General features: G+C 40.3%; 4 protein-coding genes and 1 non-coding gene across 5 annotated transcripts; all 5 read left to right on the forward strand.

The window, feature by feature from the left end:
* Positions 1 to 8: 8 nt before the first annotated feature.
* On the forward strand, positions 9 to 3,647 carry BCR41DRAFT_312368 (Six-hairpin glycosidase-like protein; the record flags this gene model as incomplete). The annotated part of the gene is made up of 8 exons (XM_022021083.1): positions 9 to 359; positions 491 to 1,258; positions 1,319 to 1,646; positions 1,759 to 1,933; positions 2,055 to 2,076; positions 2,209 to 2,981; positions 3,086 to 3,367; positions 3,401 to 3,647. 8 exons carry the CDS (start codon positions 9 to 11, stop codon positions 3,645 to 3,647), a joined length of 2,946 nt encoding a protein of 981 aa, XP_021877045.1.
* Positions 3,648 to 4,002: 355 nt separating this feature from the next.
* On the forward strand, positions 4,003 to 7,223 carry BCR41DRAFT_361934 (hypothetical protein). The gene is made up of 6 exons (XM_022025640.1): positions 4,003 to 4,503; positions 4,731 to 4,737; positions 5,319 to 5,392; positions 5,539 to 5,576; positions 5,803 to 6,080; positions 6,213 to 7,223. The coding sequence occupies exons 1-6, from the start codon at positions 4,304 to 4,306 to the stop codon at positions 6,921 to 6,923; spliced, it is 1,308 nt and encodes a 435-aa protein (XP_021877046.1). The 5' UTR covers positions 4,003 to 4,303; the 3' UTR covers positions 6,924 to 7,223.
* A 1,420-nt stretch (positions 7,224 to 8,643) lies between these two features.
* BCR41DRAFT_341504 (acyltransferase ChoActase/COT/CPT) lies at positions 8,644 to 11,584 on the forward strand (the record flags this gene model as incomplete). Its single annotated transcript, XM_022022247.1, has 3 exons — positions 8,644 to 8,865; positions 8,968 to 9,750; positions 10,505 to 11,584. Exons 1-3 carry the CDS (start codon positions 8,782 to 8,784, stop codon positions 11,582 to 11,584), a joined length of 1,947 nt encoding a protein of 648 aa, XP_021877047.1. The 5' UTR covers positions 8,644 to 8,781.
* A 606-nt stretch (positions 11,585 to 12,190) lies between these two features.
* Positions 12,191 to 14,472, forward strand: BCR41DRAFT_361938 (Maf1 regulator-domain-containing protein). Its single transcript, XM_022025641.1, has 6 exons — positions 12,191 to 12,566; positions 12,853 to 13,060; positions 13,446 to 13,664; positions 13,880 to 13,951; positions 14,078 to 14,161; positions 14,263 to 14,472. The coding sequence occupies exons 1-6, from the start codon at positions 12,467 to 12,469 to the stop codon at positions 14,306 to 14,308; spliced, it is 729 nt and encodes a 242-aa protein (XP_021877048.1). The 5' UTR covers positions 12,191 to 12,466; the 3' UTR covers positions 14,309 to 14,472.
* A 1,366-nt stretch (positions 14,473 to 15,838) lies between these two features.
* BCR41DRAFT_t131 lies at positions 15,839 to 15,910 on the forward strand. Its single transcript has one exon. It is a non-coding gene; the product is annotated as a tRNA-Arg (tRNA).
* The last annotated feature ends 3,281 nt before the right edge of the window (positions 15,911 to 19,191 follow it).

The raw sequence follows: 19,191 nt of genomic DNA on the forward strand, positions 1-19,191 counted from the left end.
TTCAAATTATGCCTACTAGGTCATCCCTCTTTGGAGGCCTCGGCCTACTGCTATCAACCGCACTACCACTCATCATCGCTTCGCCCATTCCTCTCCATGGCTCTTATGTTTCCCTTGACGGATGGACTCTCAGCACGACCGTCATTAACACCACATCCTTTCTGAATGAACCATATGTCTCAAATGGATATATTGGGGCACGTCTCCCCGTCGAAGGCGTTGGCTTGAGGATTCACCCTGCAATTGATTATGAAGGCCGAGATGGAGTCCAAGGATGGCCTCTATTCGAGCTGAGGCAAACCGCATCCATTGTGGCGGGATTTTACAACCAACAAGGCGATACCAAGGGCACCAATTTCGTAAGTATTTGCATTACTGGACATGAACCCCATTAACGTTGACACCAACATTTAAGGCAATATATAGTCATATTTATTAACTAGTGGTTTATTTTCTCCGTCCTCTATCTATTCTTGTCAATAAAAAGGAGCAAACAGGTGGCCAACAAGTCATTTCTCTACTTCCTACATGGACATCATTATTCCTGACAGTATCACCATCTCCTGATTCTCCTCCAGAGGATTGGGTAACTTACCGTCCAGGCGTTGAACTTTCACAGGTCAAATCATTCAGACAATCTCTTTCTCTAAGGAATGGTGTTGTTCAAACAAATGTCACCTGGTCCCCTTTCGATCCTTCAAATAATGGCTCCCACATTCAACTGCACTATACAGTAGTGGCGCATAGATCTCGTCCCAATCTTGGTCTTGTGCGCCTTGATATTTCGGGTCTTACCAAGGGCCAACAGGTCATCATCACCGATGCACTCGATGGTGCTGGTGCACAACGAGTTCAAGGCGAACAAGCTGGCTCGTTGAAGCAAAATGAATTACCTAATGCGATCTATTCCTCTGTTCAACCATTCGGCGTCAGTGATGTCACAGCATGGGAGATCTCTGCTCTAGAATTTATTGGTCTCAAGGACGAAAACTACACTGCTATTGGCATCCCTGCTAGCGTTGGCCTCAAAGATAACTTTACTTCGACTGCTTCACAGTCATACTCAGTGTCAGCACCCGCGAATGGTCATTTGACTGTGATCAAGGCAGTCGGTATTGCTTCCACGGATGCCTTCAATGGCACTGAGCGAAGTACTGCCCTTGCTGCTGTCAAGAAAGCACAGGCTGATGGCTGGGACGAACTCTTGGAGGAGCATGATGAAGCCTGGGAAACTATTTGGGACGAGGGTGGCGAAATTGTGATCCATGGTGCTAACATGAACAAGAATAAAAGCGAAAACAAGAACGGCGATAATAAGGCCACCATACTGGATGAGCTACAGTTGACGACTATATCAAGCTTGTATCACCTCCTTGCTAATATTCGTGATGGCAATGAGGGTCGAGGCTTGGGTGACAACAGTATTGCGCCCGCTGGGCTAACATCAGACTCTTATGCAGGAGGAATCTTTTGGGATGCTGATCTCTGGATGTACCCAAGTCTTCTGTCGCTCTTTCCGGATTATGCAATGAGCATTAATAACTATCGAAGCAAAAACTTGGATCAAGCTTACAAGAATGCACAGCAGTACAACCGCTCTGGATTGCTTTATCCCTGGGTTGCTTTTAGATACGGCAACTGCACTGGTAAGGATCAATGGTATCTCATGCTTTTTTTTTTTTTTTTTTTTTTTTTTTCATCTCCTCCTTTGACGGACTCTGTGCTGACTAGCCCTTCCTACTGCAACTGACTGAATAGGTATTGGGCCATGCTATGATTACGAATACCATTTGAACAACGACATTGCGCTTGCTCAATGGCAATATTTCCAAACGACCAATAACAAAACTTGGCTTGAGGAATGGGGATATCCGATTATGAAAGGGGTTTCTGAATTTTGGGCTAGTCATGTCATTTGGAACCCTGACACAAAGTAGGAACAAACAAGCAAACTCTTACGTTCCTGTGTAACCACCCAGTCTAAAAAGTAGGAAAAGTATATATATACTTACTGACTTCAATGCTTTCTCTTTTTTTTTTTTTTTTTTTCATAGCCGTTACATCACTTTGAACGAGGTAAGGCCCTATGCTTTATTTTTTTTATTGTTTGTTTGTTTGTAGTTGTTTTGTAGCTGTGCTTGGAAAATAGGAGCTGTATAATTGACGTTATTTTTATTTGATTTTTTTTTGGGGGGGCCTTTATTTTAGACTGATCCTGATGAATACGCTAACCATGTAGACAATGCGGCGTTTACCAATGCTGGTCTAGCAGTCAATTTCGAGAACAGTATCCAGGCTGCATCTATCCTTGGGAAATCACATGAAGTGCCTAAAAATTGGAGTGACATTGCTGAGAAGATCACGATTCTCTATGAACCCACCAGCGATGTTATTCTCGAGTATGATGGTTTCAATGCGACGACGCCTGTGAAACAAGCAGACGTGGTTCTGTTGATCTATCCACTCGAATCCGATAAGGTTCGTGATCCACATGAAGATCTAGCATTCTATTTAGGAGCCAACAGTCCTAATGGTCCAGGCATGACCTACTCTGTCTTCAGTATCGGCTCTGCTCAACTGGCGTATCAAGGTTGTGAGGCATACACATACCTGTTACAAAGCAGTGAACCCTATGTTCGAGGACCGTTCTCCCAGTTCTCGGAACAAGCTACAGATGAGTATTCTAAGAATGCAGGAACCAATCCTGCATATACTTTCTTGACAGGCAATGGTGGATTCCTTCAGACCTGGACACATGGCTTTACGGGTTACAGACCTCATTTGGACTGTTTCTACTTGGATCCTTCATTACCTCCCCAGTTGGCTCCTGATGGATTCACGGTCAGGGGTATGAAGTGGCAAGGGAGTGTATTTGATGTCACAGTCCAGGGCTCTCGGACGATCATTAGGCGTCGATCTGGAAAACGGTCATCCAAGGCATGTGTAGAAATCGGTAAACGAAATAAGAACCGAGGAAAACAGTAAGCCAATAATTTTTCTTGTACATATTGTTATGTGTAACATTCGTTGATGTTTGATTTTTACTAGACTGACAATTTTTTTTTTTTTCCTTGATTGTCCAAAGCCAATTGTCTGTTGGAGAAACTTTAACAGTAGGAACTTACCGAAGCGATTTGAATGGAACTCTCATTCCTGGCAATAAGGCTCAATGTGCATTGAAGGTGACATCCAAAGATCCAATCTTGCCTGGTCAATACGCGTTGGCTGCTGTAGATGGTTCGAATGCGACGTACTGGCGTCCAGACACAAAGTCACCAGCGTCTATGACCATTGATCTTGGAAAGGTTCAGACAATCAATGGATTCCATCTCAACTTCAATCGCATTCCACCAAAATCCTACAGCGTGTTTGCGGGCTTGGAGAGTTTCGATGATGACAGCAATGATAACAAACACAATAATGGCAGTATTGGAATGAAGCAGGTGGCGAGGGTGGATCAGGTCGAAATTACTGCGCCATATGATGAAAAGACTGCTGGTGTGGTCATTGTTCGACTGGGCAACACTAGCGACGTATCCTTGGCAGAGTCGGTCAAAGCCCGTTTTGTCCGGTTGGTTGTAGAGGGTGTTCTGACGGATGACGGTACGACAGCCGGTGCTACAGTTGCAGAGATTGCTGTTCTTTAGAAGAAGCATGTTGTTTATTAATTTATTTATGTATGATTGTTACTTTTATTATATTTTATCGAAATCTAATGCGAACCAATAAAACATTAAAACATTTGAAAAAAGCCCAGCGCTGTCGTGTGTGTGCTGGACATGCACTCTGTAGTCAGCAAGAGCGCATGATGCTTGACTATGCTGACTTGTAATTTGTACAATCTGTAACAGACTGGCAAATGCTCAAACACGTTTTTTTGTCACACCTCCTGTCAAAAAACTTTTTCCCGTTCTACCCGTGCCGCCCGCCACACATTTCTACCACCGAGACCGAGCCAGGCACAGGACAATGATCGCAGCAGACCAATCTTACTTTAAGAAAAAGAAACTCACCCATTATCACTTCATTATACAGTACCACATCACTGTTCCATGTATTTTCTCTTTTTCCCTGTCTCTCCATCATTCTAACTCTCACTCACACTCACATTCTCACACTCTCACTCATTCTCACACTCTCACTCATTCTCACGCTCTCACTCATTCTCACACTCTCACTCTTTCCGTTACAGCACACCATTCTCTGGTCTACGTTTATCTGCCTCAACATTACTGGCTTCTATTTTTATTTACACCTTTATTGAAATACATTCACATTCAGATTCAACCACGCTAAATTCATCATGGAGATAGACTCACCATACGATGAGTGGTCCAATAATATTCATGCCGTCATCACTTTTCTGAAGCCCTTCTTTGATGACTGGCGGAGCTATGCTAGTTTAGTCAGTGCACTCATGGGTATTGGTGTGTTGATCATGGAGAACCAAGTTTTGCTGCGAATGCGCATGGGTCGATGGGAGATACTAGGCTATGTCCTTTGTAAGTCGACGCACAAACCTTTTTTTTTTTTTTACTTCTTTCTTTTTTTTTTTTTTTTTTTTTTTTTTTTTGCTCATGTTACTTTCTACATGCATATCTGTAATTTGTTTCACGATGGAGCAATTGAGCTCTACTGGGGGTTTTTTTTTGTTCGTTATTAATTTCTTTCTGCAGTATAATACCTTTGGCCTCACAATCCTTCATCATTTTCCTTTGAAAGTCAGACTCGTGTATTGTATCATTCAAATGTGGCTAACCGATTACTTTTTTTTATTTTTATTTTTATTTTTATAAAAATACTTCTAGGGTGTATTGTAAGTTGCTAATTCATTCATGAACTCCATTTAGGAATAGTTTTACTATTCCTGGTACCTTGGATACCCAATGTGATATTGAAAAAAAGTTCAGATTCGTTGGACCTTATTTGGGCTTCGGCTAAACGGAGAAAATTTCAACATGCAGAAAAAAAAAAACCGCAATATTCAGGGATGGAGCAGGGATGGAAACAAACCTCTGTAACAATGCCAAAAACAGCTGTAGTATCTAAAATGCACAGAAAAAAAAAAAAAAAAAAAAAAAAAAAAAAAGGGACTGGCTCGCGAGCCAGGAGACAGATGGAAAAACATTTAGAGAAAAAGACGTTCAACTCGCTAGATCTATACTGTTCTAGCCTCTGTCTCCTTTTTTTTTTTTTTTTTTCTTCGATCTGGAATACCGAATAGGACTTTCTGATGAGAGAACAAATGACCCTCTGTAGCTTACTGTTTCTCTTGTGCTTTGATTTTAATTCTTTCTTTCCTTTATTGCTACTACTAGATCTCATCATTTCTTGGACCAGTTTTCGACATCTTTGTAATGCTTGGGCTATTCGCCTACTGCCGTCACAAAAGGTATTAATGAATAATTAACCACAGCCTGTTTGCCGATGGCTTTTTTTATTTTTTATTTTTTAATGAGCTCACTTTAATTTGCTCCATCGAACTAAAACTTTCGTAACTAATAATGGCTTTTTCTCTTCATCCTCGCCTGTTTCTAGCGCACGCATGCATATCACCAATGAATCCATTGCAAAAGGTAGAACATTCTTCCGTACTGTATTTTCAATCAGAAAAACACACATGTATATCGTATTACGTATTTGGAAGCGCTGTGGACTGGCAAGTCCAAGCAGGATCAATGCAAGGATATCCGTTGTGTTCAGCAAAAACGATTTGTATTACCCTACTCTAAGGACAATTGATCTCATTAAAGTGACAGGGCACTCATCGTTTTTTTTTTTTTTTTTTTTTTTTTTTTTTAGCACTGTTACCTCCTCCGATCGCCACTAACTATAGGATCATGGGCGCCACTTGTGTAATCTCATCTATCCTTACACTATGCTCGAATGTGCTGTACATGCTTCGAGGATGGGAAGAACCTTTACCATTCTATGACTGGTCCTCGAACGCAATTCGTTGGATGACCAGTCAACTATGGTATGCGATTGGTATGATCTTTCTCCTCCATGTCATTACAAGGCCAGCCCAGAGTGGCGTGGTATTGTTTGGTAAATTTCCAAGGGACCTTTGGGCATTCAAGGTAGGCAAAACTATCCTAAAAAATAAAAAAAAAATAAAAATAAAAATAAAAAATCTAGTCTATGAATATAACTATAAGCCTGTATTGCCTGAGATCTAATATTTGGTCATCTCTTTTTTTTTTTAACTGTAGTGGCAGCTTTGCATCCTCTATCTTCCTGTTCGCTATATGTTGTTACAACTGTGCGATATTCACCGCGATAGCAAACATATCCTTATCCCATTGGAGATTGTTGTGGATATTGTGCTATACAATGGACCTTTCTTGATCATTCTGTTGCGATTGCTCTACTTGGCATGGAAGGTGGCCTATGATGAGGCTATTCTTACAGGAGCAATTTACGAAGATGATTCGAATGCATCAGTCTGTTCATTATTTGATATCAGATCCTATTTCTTAAATTCAAACGGTGATCATACGCGACGTGGATCAGCCACTACGATACAAGGGACAAATGGATACGTAGGCTTAGCTATGATGGACCTTGATGAGGCTGAGCAAGGGCGAAGTCGGGTGATGGTCCAGGAAAGAAGCGGAAGAAATTCTATGAGCCAGGTTAATGCATCCTCAGCAAACAAAGGAAAGTCTGAGTATGCTGAGAGCTTGGACAGTCGAAGTGTTGGAGGTCAACCCAGCGGTAGCCCACCTGCTTATGATAGTAGGGATTACCTGCAAGCACCAAAATCGTTTTCTCCAAAGATGACAGGCAAGGCCGCATCAAAGACTTGTCCCAGAAACTCGCCCAGAACGTCTCCAAAGACAAGCAGTCCACTCAGGAATGTTGTTTTTAGCCTTGATTCTTCGGATGATGAGGATAGCGAGGAGGAACATCGGAGACATTAAAGAGGCATCAATAGATATAAACAGGAGTGGAGAACCTTTTTTTATTTTTTTATTTTTGGATGGGGTGGGTTCTTATCTCTCCATATTCTAACAATAGGTCGGGATGCCTTACAGCCTAGCAAAACAAGGCTATCAAAAGCGGGAACATCCTCAAATACCCAAAGATGCAATTCTCTTCTTGACGACAATATAATACTGACAGTGAATACAAAATACCAAGAGGGAAGCATGGCACCCGCACATCTATACTCCACAATCCATCTGCTCACTAGCACTCAACATTTCTTATATATAGCTCATTCTTTTCCTTTCTTTTCTTTTTTTTCTTTTTTTTTTCTTTTTTTTTTTTTCTTTTATTCTTTTATTTTTCTGCTTCTACACTTTTTATTATTGTTGAATCTTTTCGATATACCATGTTGGCTGTCATATTTCCTTCCATATCTCATTCCTCTTTTTTATATGTGTCTCTTAGTCCCATCTAGTCTATTCTTTCTCTATCGGCTTTCTAGCCATTGTACAAAAAAAAATTGCATATTACCATTTAATAATAAATCATTCTTTCTCATGGATATCGCGCTGTTATCAGGTTTCATCCGATCTTCTCTATCACTCATTCCTCAAGATATCATAACACAGGCAGGTTAAACAAGTCCCTAGATGATCGTAGACTGGGGCTTTTGGGGACAAAAAGAGATTGCAAGCAACAACTTGTTAAATAGAAATGATGGTTTCATATGTACTATACAACTATACACAGGTACACACGCGATAAATATGCAATAACCCTTGCTTTTCAAAATGTTCAAGAGGTCATTAACTTGATTGGATTGGAGAGAGAGAAGTGATTCGCCGACAATTCAATATAAAAATTGAGATCCGTATTCTGGCATAACACGGGATGGAGACAAATATACAGAAAATGTAGCGCCCGTGAGGGAAAGGTCAGTTGATAGGACAATGATAGGATTGTGGCTATTGAGAGGATATCTTTCTTTAGTTGGGGTTGGGTTGGATATATGATAGAGGAACCAAAAGGTGTTGTGAACATTTAATAGGAAGATCTCGGGACGCGTGAGATTTTTTTTTTTTTTTCTACAGATATTAAAATGCAACGTAAACATAATGGTATACATGTAATAACTGATCAATGGTTATAGACAAGCATATATGCATATTATACATGTATAATGTGTGCAACTCTTTATATTCATGTTGATCCTTCCGTATTTTTCCATGATGAGAAAAGAAAGAAAAAAGGTTTTTATATATAGTAAGTGGAGAAAAAGAGTTGAGCACGGGTGCAACACAAAAGCTTTTTTTTTTTTTTTTTTTTCTGTCCGTTGTATGTGGAGTCAGTTGTTTGAAAAAGAAAAAAACGGTAATGATACGGCTTGATCAAGTCGATTGGATAAGATGGAGAGGGACAATTGCCCGCAAAAAAAAAAAAAAAGACCGTGGGCAAATTAATTTTAAAACCGGAGGTGACACGTGACCTGAATTTCATTTTAAACCTCAGGGGTGTAAGACTAGGGCATGTTTGGACGACGATTCAATTCAATAACATTCCATTGCAATGCAATGGCTAAATATATTATATTTTATATATTGTCTATGCTATACTGCTACACAGTGTTGCAAGTAATACACAGGAAGAAAAGAATAAAAGGGCAACCAACCGTCTGCTCCATTCACCGGTTTTTTTCTTTCTTTCTTTTGCTCATTCTCTTTCTCTCTCCCTCTCCTCATTCCTTTTTTATTTCCTCTCTCCTCTCTTTCTCTTTCTTTCTTTCTATCTATCTATCCTGTAAACTATTGAATCGGAAATAAATCCACTCCTCCACTCTTCTCCTTTGTCTTCATGTCTCTTCGTGCCCTCTCCACTATCTCAAGACCATTCCTGCTGAATTCTTTCAAGAACACTCTCAAGCCTCAACAGCCCAAGGTAATAACAGCTACAGTATCAATTGGATCTCCTTTTTTTTTTTTTTTTTTTTTTTTTTTATGCATGTGTACTTTTCTCAACTTTAACAATTTCTTTCTCCAGATTCTTTCTTCCATGCTTTACAGGAACTACACTAGCGCTGCTGCCCCTAATTACCCAGGACTAGGTCAGCCTGATATGACCAAGGGTCCTCTCTACCGCTATGATACTGCCCTCCCAAAGCTCCCTGTCCCTACCCTGGAGGAGACTTGCGCTCGCTACCTCAAATCGGTTCGCCCTCTTCTGAATGACAAGGAGTTTGCAGAGACATCTGCTGCCGTCGCAGAGTTCCAGAAGCCTGGCGGTGTCGGTGAGGAGCTTCAGAAGCGTTTGCTCGCCAAGGCCAATGATCCCAAGACTGTCAATTGGTTGGAGGACTGGTGGAATGATCTGGCCTACTTTGGATATCGTGACCCAGTGGTAGTCTATGTGTCCTACTTCTATGCTTACAAAGATGATCATCTTCGCAAGAAGCCCACACAACGTGCTGCAGCAATCATCCAAGCAGCCATGGATTTCCGTCGCCAGGTTGTGGATGAGACCCTTCCACCTGAGATGGCCAAGAAGAGCCCTCTCGATTCATCTACATACAAGTATATGTTCAATGCTTGCAGATATCCCGCCAAGCCCAGTGATTTCGAATTGGCATTTGATCCTTCCAAAAACAACCACGTCGCTGTTGTCCGTCACAACCAATTCTTTGTCTTTGATCTGATCAAGGACGGCAAAGTCTTGAGCACCGCTGATATTGAAGCTCAATTGGATACCATTGTCAAGATGGCTGGTGACCGTAAGGACCCTGCTATTGGAGCCTTGACTTCTGATAACCGTGATATTTGGACTGAGGTAAGAAAAAAAAAAAAAAATCGCATTTGAATTATGGCAAGCTAGAAAAAACCAGGGTGTACGGGGGTGCTAACGGGTTGGAAGATCCGAAGATGATCGGTCGGACCGACAAACGGCTTTAATGGGCCGTAAGATCACATCGTCTTGATTACAAGGATGGATGAAAAGAAAAAAAAAAAAAAAAAAAAAAAGGAATATACATATGTACACTGCACTGTTTACTTTGTTGTGGATATATAAACAATATGCAACACAAACCGACAATGGCACGCACACATCCGTCTCACATGGACGCATGGACGCATGTACGCTCAAACCGACAAATGTCGTAATGGTCTTCTACTATTCAGGGCAAACCGAGTGCTCTGATCTTGTTGGTTACTTTATTTGGATATTTTATTTTATTTTATTTTGTTTTATTTTCCAGTTCAGACTTATCGGTGAGAGTGTTGTTTGGCTGTGACTATTCAAACTGTTCATTCTTTTGCTCCCCAATATTTTCTCTCTCTTCCCCCATCCTTTCTGTGCAGTATACCTTACGGTTCTCTATTCTTTGCTCTTTACATGTGACAAAGCACAAGCTGTCCTGAATCTCCACGAAGCCCTCGCCAAGCTCTTTACACATCATGGATGCTATCGGACATTACTGTCTTGATCATTATCAGAATATCAACAAACATTGGCTTGCCCATCAACTTGACTAACAATTCTATGTTGTATCTTTTTGAATTCCCCTTTAATTCATTTCAAATAGGCCCGCAAGGCACTTATCAATGCCGGCTCACAGAACGAAGAGCTCCTTCGCAAGATTGAGTCCTCAGTCTTCCTCCTCTGTTTGGATGATTCCAGCCCTGTGACTCGTGATGAGGTCTCACGTGCCTGCTGGCACGGAGATGGCCGTAACCGCTTCTTTGACAAGTCTCTCCAGTTCATTGTCTTTGAAAACGGCAAGGCTGGCTTCCTGGGCGAGCACTCTACCATGGACGGTACCCCAACCTGCCGTCTAAATGACTATGTCTGCACTACATTGGCTAAGAACAAGATTGATCATGGACCAGCCACTGTCTCATCCAACTTGGAGCCACCTCAGAAACTCAACTTTGCACTCAATACTGCTGTTCACAAGGCGATTGAGACCTCAGAAAAGAATTTCGATGAGTTGATCGGCAAGCACGCTCTTTATGTCCAGAACTATGAGGGATATGGCAAGGGCTTGATCAAGAAGTTCAAATGCTCGCCCGATGCCTATGTTCAAATGATCATCCAGCTTGCCTACTATAAGATGCATGGAATTTCTCGCCCTACATACGAGTCTGCTCAGGTTCGCAAGTTCCAACACGGCCGTACTGAGACCTGCCGTACTGTCAGCAGTGAATCCGTTGCCTGGGTCAAGGCTATGGTGGATTCTCAGGTCTCTGCTGCCGAGAAGACCGCTTTGTTCAAGAAAGCATTGGATTCCCATGTCAGCTACATGGCTAACGCTGTTGAGGGTAAGGGTGTTGACCGTCACTTGTTGGGTCTCCGCCTGTCACTCAAGTCTCACGAGACAAAGCCCACGATCTTCACTCAGGAGGTTTTCAGCCGATCCAGCCACTGGAACTTGTCAACTTCACAGCTGTCGGGAGAACACTTTGATGGATATGGATGGGGAGAAGTTGTCCCTGATGGTTACGGAGTTGCTTACATGGTCAATGAAAACAACTTGAGCTTTAACGTTGCATCGCTCAAAGAGATGCGTCCTGAGCATTTGCATCATTACTTGAAGGAGGCTGCCACAGAAATGAGACAGCTCTTTGAACAGACTTTGCTTGAGGCACCCAAGTCAAAGTTGTAAAAAAAGAAAAAAAAAAAAAAAAAAAAAAAAAAAACAACCATAACCCATCATCTATCATTTTCTTTCTTTTCTTCAATGTACATGAATAAATTTAAATAGAAATTAAATAAAAAAAATAAAAAATAAAAAAAAAGACTCTCACTTCCTTTCTTTGCACATTAAAAAAGAGCTTTGTACGATAGAGTGCAGGCAAGGGATAGAAATAAATACTGCACCATGTTACCATGTTCATTTAGCATAAATTTTCTATTAACCACTATTCCAGTCGGCTTCGCCCACACATATTCAAACCAAGAAAATAGTGGCGCCCCATTCCAGATCTGCCCTAAGCAAGTAAAATGTAGGATTGCTTTAAAACAGCTTAACAGTTTGCTCAGTACAACACAGGATGACATGGGTAGCTATGATAGCCAGGAGTGGACAGGAAAAAAAACACGCATGGACTCTTAGATACAGAACACATGGGACGCATTGTGGGCACATTGAGCGCATTAGCACAAAGACACGAACAAATCAAAGCGTGAAGAAGCGAGTGCGAGTGGTGAGGGGCACGTGCAAAAAGCACAAGCACATAGGCAACATCCATGAAACCTGTGGAAGAGAGAAAGGACAAGAAGGCGCGGCGGACGACAAAGAAGACTTTCCATCATCTCACATCATCTCACATCATCTCATCTCTTGTCCATCATTCAACTTTTGCCTTCACTTTCACTTGTTTACATCTACTACTTTTCAACCTACCTCTTATTCTTATCCTCCTATCTTCATCTCTAAACCTCGCCTCTTAATAAACCACTACTTCTAATTCGTCACTCCTTTTTACAACAAAGTTTACATATTTCTTTTATTTTCAGTCCCCAGACGTTTGCACACTTAAATATAATGAAGTTCCTCGAGTATGCTGGCATAGATGCCATTAACAACGCGCTAGTCTTTGAGACACCTGAATGCAAAGTGTACGGTCGTATTGAACCGTATTCCTGTAAGCAAAAAAAGATTGTTTCGCTTATGAAGGAAAAAACAAAACTCCCAGACCCGCTTGTTTCCTTGACATGAAAAAGCACTGGCAATTACAAATATATGAAATAGAACTGGGGACCAGCATTATATAGTAGAGATCTTTTTCTTTTTAGGCTAAAATAGGCATTAGTATTACCAGAAGGAGGAGCGAGAAAGGATGTCGTCCTTTTTTTCACATTAATGCAAGCTTTCTAACCCTGAGAAACTTCACTCCCTTATATGCTCCTCAATTATTTTATTTTTTACAGGTAAAGCGGCTGGAGCCGACAAGAAACTTTACAAACAAATTGAGATCAAGTATGATCCTTCCAATAGCCCGCCAGATGAGGATGGCTCTGGATCGAGCTTCCGCAATGTCATCTCACCTTTTGGGCCATTGGACCAGCCTGCTTCAAGACGGACTCTCTTTTACCTTATTGGAACCTTGAATGCCTCATTTCCAGACTATGACTTTTCGTAAGTGTTGATCAATTGGATCATCCTTTTTTTTTTAATGATTTTCTAGACACATAAAACTACGGATTTTCTTGGCTCCTTTTTTTATTTTGGCACCTATTTGTTTGTTTGTCTATCTGCATACAGCCTTCTTTTTTTTTAAAAAAAAAAAAAAAAAAAAAAAAAAACGTCGTTTTAACACACCTGCCGGTCTTTGGAAAGGGAGCCAGTCGTGTGACTGCCTTATTTTGCGGGCAAAGCATGATATCATTTTCTGGGGTATTTTACAATGGAATGGATCGGGAACTGAACCTTACTTGATTGCATGGACCACAACAAACTCTCCGTCTCTTCTTCTATACGCCTAAAATAGTTCAATATTCTAATTTTTCTTCCCTGTTTATAGCGATGCTAAGCCCGAACAATTCCGCAAAGAACCATCGGTATCAATGGTAGTCAACTCTGTCAATGCGACGCTCTTGAACCATGGAAACGACCGTGCAGTCAAAGAGCTCCGGATTTGGGACTCTATTGACAATCTTATTGACTTGGAGGACTCGGACGTCTATAGCTATAATCCCGAGAGTGACTCGGACCCGAACGACGAGGAAGGTGGCGGGACTTTGTAAGTTGACCCCTTTTTATTATTAATTTATTAATTAGTATTAGTATTATTTTCATTTTATTTTTGTTTATTTTGTTTATACTACACTTGTTTTGCTCTACATGGATGCATGGGAGAATTAAAAAAGATGTCATGTATTGAACAAATAGCCATCAAAAGGCACTCTGTACCATACTTTTTTTTAACCTGAACTTCTCGCTGCGTTACCGTACTAGGTGGTCATTCAACTACTTTTTCTTTAATCGAAAATTAAAACGCATCATTTACATGACTATGAGAGGAGTCAGGTATTGAAAACTTGGACTTTGAGGATAATTGAGGCCATGATTCGGAGCCTTGACACTTGTATGTAGAATATACCCTTGGCAGCACCTAACATTCTTTTGTTTATCGTTACCCCAATTGTAAACTAGTTATGGAGCACCGTCTGAGGGCGATGATGATGATTTCTCTGATATGAGTGATGATGGCATGGGGTTTGGACATCGACGGAGAGGGTAAGTCTTCGTTTTATTACCTTGTTCTTCTTTCGAACAACTACAATAGGACCTTAATTGATCTCATTATTTCATTTTCATTACTGGTATTTTTCTACTAGGTTACGATATGATGACTACGTTGCTGGAGAGATGGACATGCTGTAAACGCAGCGTTCGTCTTCTTAAGGCTGCTCAGCGCTCAACAGAGTATTCGATACTACGTTATGATCTTGACAGATGTGCCGCGGTTCAGGGTTTGGTTTCTGATCTTAATGCCTTTTTTTTTTTACTGGCAAGATTCGTCCTGATGTGAAATGGCCGCTCTCTCTTTGTCTTGTTTGTTGCATGTTCAGAGAAAGAGGGGACAAGAAACACAGGTGTAGTCATTATTATCCAAATCGCGTTTTTTTTTTTTTTTTTTTTCCTTGTACCATTCTTATTTTACTATACTTCATGATATATTTACTTTCAAGCAGCTTTGTGTTACGCCTGCTCAGGATCGTCCAAATATTTTCTTTTTCCTTTTCTCTCTTTCTCTTTCTTTTTCTCTTTCTCTGTGCCTCTCTTTTTCTTTTTTTTCTTTTTTTTTTCTTTCCACTGAAATAATAAATCCTCAATCCTCTTACTCTTTACTTCTTTCTTCCTTTTTTTTTTTTTTTTCTTTCTTTTCTTTTTTTTTTTTTTTTTTTTCTACCAACTGTCGCCAATACATATCAATTGGGTACAGAAATCGATTCAATAAGAAGAAGAAGAAAAAAAAAAAAAAAAAAAAAAAAAAAAGAGAAAAAAGAATAAGAAAAAAAAAAAAAAAAGAAGTGGAGGTGGTTTGTTTGTCGCCAAAGAAGTAACTTTGGGCACAAACGTGAACTATTGTTGTCGCCAAGTAGCATATTATATTCTTGGGTACAGCTTAGATGGGATTTTCTTTGATACTTGCTAGTCGCTGAACGAACTTGGTTCAGGTACTGAAGTAGCGGAATCTTTTAAGAGGGAAAGAAGAAGAAAGGAAGAAAAGGGAAAAAAAAGCATGAGAACAGTTAGAAAGAGAAGGTATGAAAGTATGAAAAAGAAAGAAGACAAAGACAAAGGCAAGGGAAGCAAAGGTGAGAGAAAGCAGTTTTTTTTTTTTTTTTGAAAAATGCTAGCACTAAGAGAGGGGTGAATGAAGCTCTAACTTTTAACAAATAAAGGAAAGGAGGAGAAAGAGTGAGAGATAGAGAGAACAAAGACCGCGTGTAATTCTAGGCATGAAGAAGAGCTTATTGGCGATAGAAATCCCCAATCCACCCAACAGGAAAGATTGTAATTAGTAACGATGAACCAAATGGGTAATGGGGCAGAGCCTTGGAGCCTGCTCGGGCCTCTCCCTGTAATGTTTATTACGAACAGCTTCTGCTGCACACTGCTTTTTTTTTTTTTTTTTTTTTGTTTTGATAACAAGGACCTACGAGAGCATGTAGGATTTATTTAGATAGCTTCTGCTGCACACTGCATCCAACTTTTCGGGCAGAAAGAAACGTCTTGGTAACCTACCACTACCATCCATCAACCATCATACTTACTTGTGAAAATACGGTGCTACTTCACGTGATTTATAGAGCATGTGACACGTAATTAGCTTCAATAATATATTGGTTGCTGTATAGTAAAGATTTAACCAATCACAGGTCGCCCCTCAAAAGGCAGCCAGAGTCTGGGCTTGTAGGATAATGGATAGTCCCCTAGACTTCGAATCTAGTAATCCGAGTTCGATCCTCGGCAAGCTCAATTGTAGCTTCTTTTACTTTTTTCTTTTTTTTCTTGCTATGAAAGTTGTCAGTGTTTCAACTCTTTCGATCCTTTTTTTTTCGTATCCAATTGGCGACCGAGGTGCCTAATATTATTTGGCAGTCCATACTAAATATAGTGATTTTTGCCATTATTTGGTAGCCTATTTTTTGGGGACTAAGGAAAAATGCACCCCCCCGTCAGAATAAAATTCTGAGCCCCGGTTGAGAATTCCCTTGACCCCCCCGTCAACATTCATTTTTTCGGAATTCTTACCCCTGTCCCCCCGTCAGAATTCCGGTACACCCCCCGTAAAGATTTTCAAAATGTAAATCTTTACCCCCCCGTCAACATTTTGAAGCTGTTTTTAAGAGAAGATTTTCTGTTCTTGGTTATACCTAGATCTAACTAGCTATTTAGTTCGACACCATTGATCCTCTCTTACTTTGTATCTTGCCATCAAAGCATGACAGTAGATCAGTGGATCAGTTCCTTGATGAATGATCTCTTCCTAGATTCGTATTCATCAGGTTCAGAACCCTCGGCAACTTAACATACACCACATGCATCCAACATAGTCTTAAAAGAAAAAGACAAAAAAACATTGCATTATTATTCAGCGTCAACGCTTGGCGATCCTAAACCATCTTTACAATTAATAGAGGTTAAGATTAAAATACTGTACTAGTTGTGTGGAAATCATAGGATGTAGTACTCTTTTTTTTTTTTTTTTTTTTTTTTTTTTGAAAATCAGCTCCAGAATGTTGACGGGGGGGGTAAGAATTGCGCGGTTGACGGGGGGATGAGAATTCCGGAAAGAGAAATGTTGACGGGGGGAATTCTCAACCGGGGGTCAAAATTTTATTCTGACGGGGGGGTGCATTTTTCCTTAATTCATTTTTTGGGGCTGCCACCTAACTTCATACACTTTGGGTGGTGGCAGCTGGGCTGCCAAATAATGAAGTTTTACAGAACTAATTTTGAAATGGATTAATCTATTTGGCAGCCCATTGCCAAATATAGTCAGCTTTCAAGACTCTCTTTGGCAGCCTACCCAGCGTTATTTGGCCTCTAACTATTTTTTTTTTTTTTTTTTTTTTTTTCATTCCTAGGAACCGTATATGTATATAACGCTCATACTTCAAATTAATAAAGCTTCCGTCTTCTACGTCATAGTTATGTGTAGTGACATCGCCTTGTATCATTTAGAAAACTAATGACTTTTTTTTTCAAGTAGGTCGCTCATACAGTTTTGGAGGTGCCATTTGGAGATCAATGCCTATGAGAGGTTTTCGTTCGGAGCAAACGCGTCTCACCTACTACCTAGACGTCTTCAATAAATCATTCCCTAACCGTGTACATTGAAGGCTGTTTTGTGAAGATGTCATCACCGCTGCCCTTAGTACCTCCGGCGGCATTAGCTGTGCAAGGCAATGTATCCACAGAACGCTGCTTGTTTTACCACTGATGTTATGACCCTGTTATCAAAAAAAAAAAAAAAAAAAAAAAAAGTACTGTATTTGGCAGCCCAGCTGCCACCCAAGAGTGCGAAGTTAAGTGGCAGCCCCCAGAAGTAGGCTGCCAAATAGATTAATCCTTTTGAAATGGTTGTCTAGATTGGTGACATATTATGCCTTGTTGCACCCATCACATCACTACAACTATTAGCGTTCGTTAAAAAGTGTAAAGCTCACTAGCGGCTCCAGCTGGAGCGAGCCCAATTAGGTTTGAAATGAATAACTTTTGCCTATAGCACTAAGGGTATCGACATGTCCATAAAAAAACTCCCGTGCAATTAACTTTCATTTGCAGTGTAAATGAGGTGTAAACTAGGTGTACGGGCCCGTGCAAAATAACCATCCATTATTGATTTGGCTGGCTCCGAATTATGAATAATCCTAAATGAGTTGGTGGCAATATTCAGCAACCGATTCAATACTCAAATCCCATTCAATGTGGCGCGCTTTTCCTGGGACGAATTCAATCAATATATTTTTAAGGAAAAAGATATTTGCACAACCCCGTATACACCTTATTTACACTGCAAATGAAAATTATTTGCACGGGAGGCTTTTTTTTATTTGTAGGGGGTCTTTATTTCAGTCTTAAATACCACTACCAAGGACCCTTCCACGACACAAGCTCGATACCCAAGCATCAAATATTGACCAGAATATTTATCTTATCAAGATCGTACGTAGCCCAGAATAGATGTTGATATTCTTTATGGGATTCTGGGACTAAATAAAGAATTACAAATGATTTATCTATAATTGAAATATACTATGTCGCTTTACTTTGCACTTTTGTTGGTCGTATTGTTATAGGTTGTGGATGGTTCACCAATGCTTTCTTTCATTAAGCGCGTGCATGTTTCCGTACGCTATTAAGCACATAACGATGAGCTCAGTAATTAGGGACCTCTAATGTGTAGTTTGTTTCGGTAGATATATAAACGATCATACTCATTGCTACGATGCATAACGTGTCGTGTTACTACTTTCTTTCTTTTCTCTTTCTTCTATGTCCTTATCTCTGTCCTTCTTTATTAAGAGCTCAAGTGCCCTCGGTACTAAATTTTGTTTACCAAATTCACCAAAATACGATGGATAGACCTCAGTTTATTTTGTGGAATGTCTATCCTCTCACCCGTTTGTATCTCAAGAGATTACTTATCTTTTGATAGTTGTTGACAGTTTGCACTCAAAACCGATCGTGCCACAATTACCTATATCCCTATATTTAAATCTTTCGGGTGGCTGTAGAGCGGAATAGAGCGTGAAAAATATTTTGTAGATAGATAGTAAGCGGTAGAAAAGTAAGTGAGAATAAGATATGGGCCCACGCACTACATCCATAGAGTATTTATTCATTTTCTGGTAGAGGGACTTGTACCAGGTAACTACGTATCTATCTGTAGGATGACATAGGTTTGTTCTAAAAACTTCATATCAAAGATTTATCGCGTCTATGTGTGGCGCGTTATTGCCACTAATTTCTACTGCTAATCTTTTTAGCGCATTAGTGTTTTTTACCCTGATTTTTTTCTATCATAATATTGCATACTGTGGAATATGCAACAGAGCGCGACGAGTATCACAGCTCCCACGGCGCTGCAACTCCCAACAGTAATAATTCCAGACTCCCCTCTACTCTCTACCCTAGACTGACCTTCGCTTATTTCCTTCGAAATAAAAAGCTAGAATTATGTAGTCTGTAGGATACACGTTGCTGCTTGTAGATGAAATAAAGACCCTGTGCAAATAAGGTGTGTACGGGGC

The sequence above is a fragment of the Lobosporangium transversale genome (genome assembly GCF_002105155.1).
Source record: "Lobosporangium transversale strain NRRL 3116 chromosome Unknown BCR41scaffold_51, whole genome shotgun sequence".
Taxonomy (NCBI): domain Eukaryota; kingdom Fungi; phylum Mortierellomycota; class Mortierellomycetes; order Mortierellales; family Mortierellaceae; genus Lobosporangium; species Lobosporangium transversale.

Excerpts from the sequence above, each read along its gene's own strand:
- BCR41DRAFT_361938 (XM_022025641.1), top strand. The coding sequence starts at position 12,467 with ATGAAGTTCCTCGAGTATGCTGGCATAGATGCCATTAACAACGCGCTA. Across the intron at positions 12,567-12,852 it reads TCGTATTGAACCGTATTCCT|GTAAAGCGGCTGGAGCCGAC; the intron begins GTAAGCAAAAAA and ends TATTTTTTACAG. Across the intron at positions 13,952-14,077 it reads ATGACTATGAGAGGAGTCAG|TTATGGAGCACCGTCTGAGG; the intron begins GTATTGAAAACT and ends ATTGTAAACTAG.
- BCR41DRAFT_361934 (XM_022025640.1), top strand. The coding sequence starts at position 4,304 with ATGGAGATAGACTCACCATACGATGAGTGGTCCAATAATATTCATGCC. Across the intron at positions 5,393-5,538 it reads GCCTACTGCCGTCACAAAAG|CGCACGCATGCATATCACCA; the intron begins GTATTAATGAAT and ends GCCTGTTTCTAG. Across the intron at positions 5,577-5,802 it reads CAATGAATCCATTGCAAAAG|CACTGTTACCTCCTCCGATC; the intron begins GTAGAACATTCT and ends TTTTTTTTTTAG.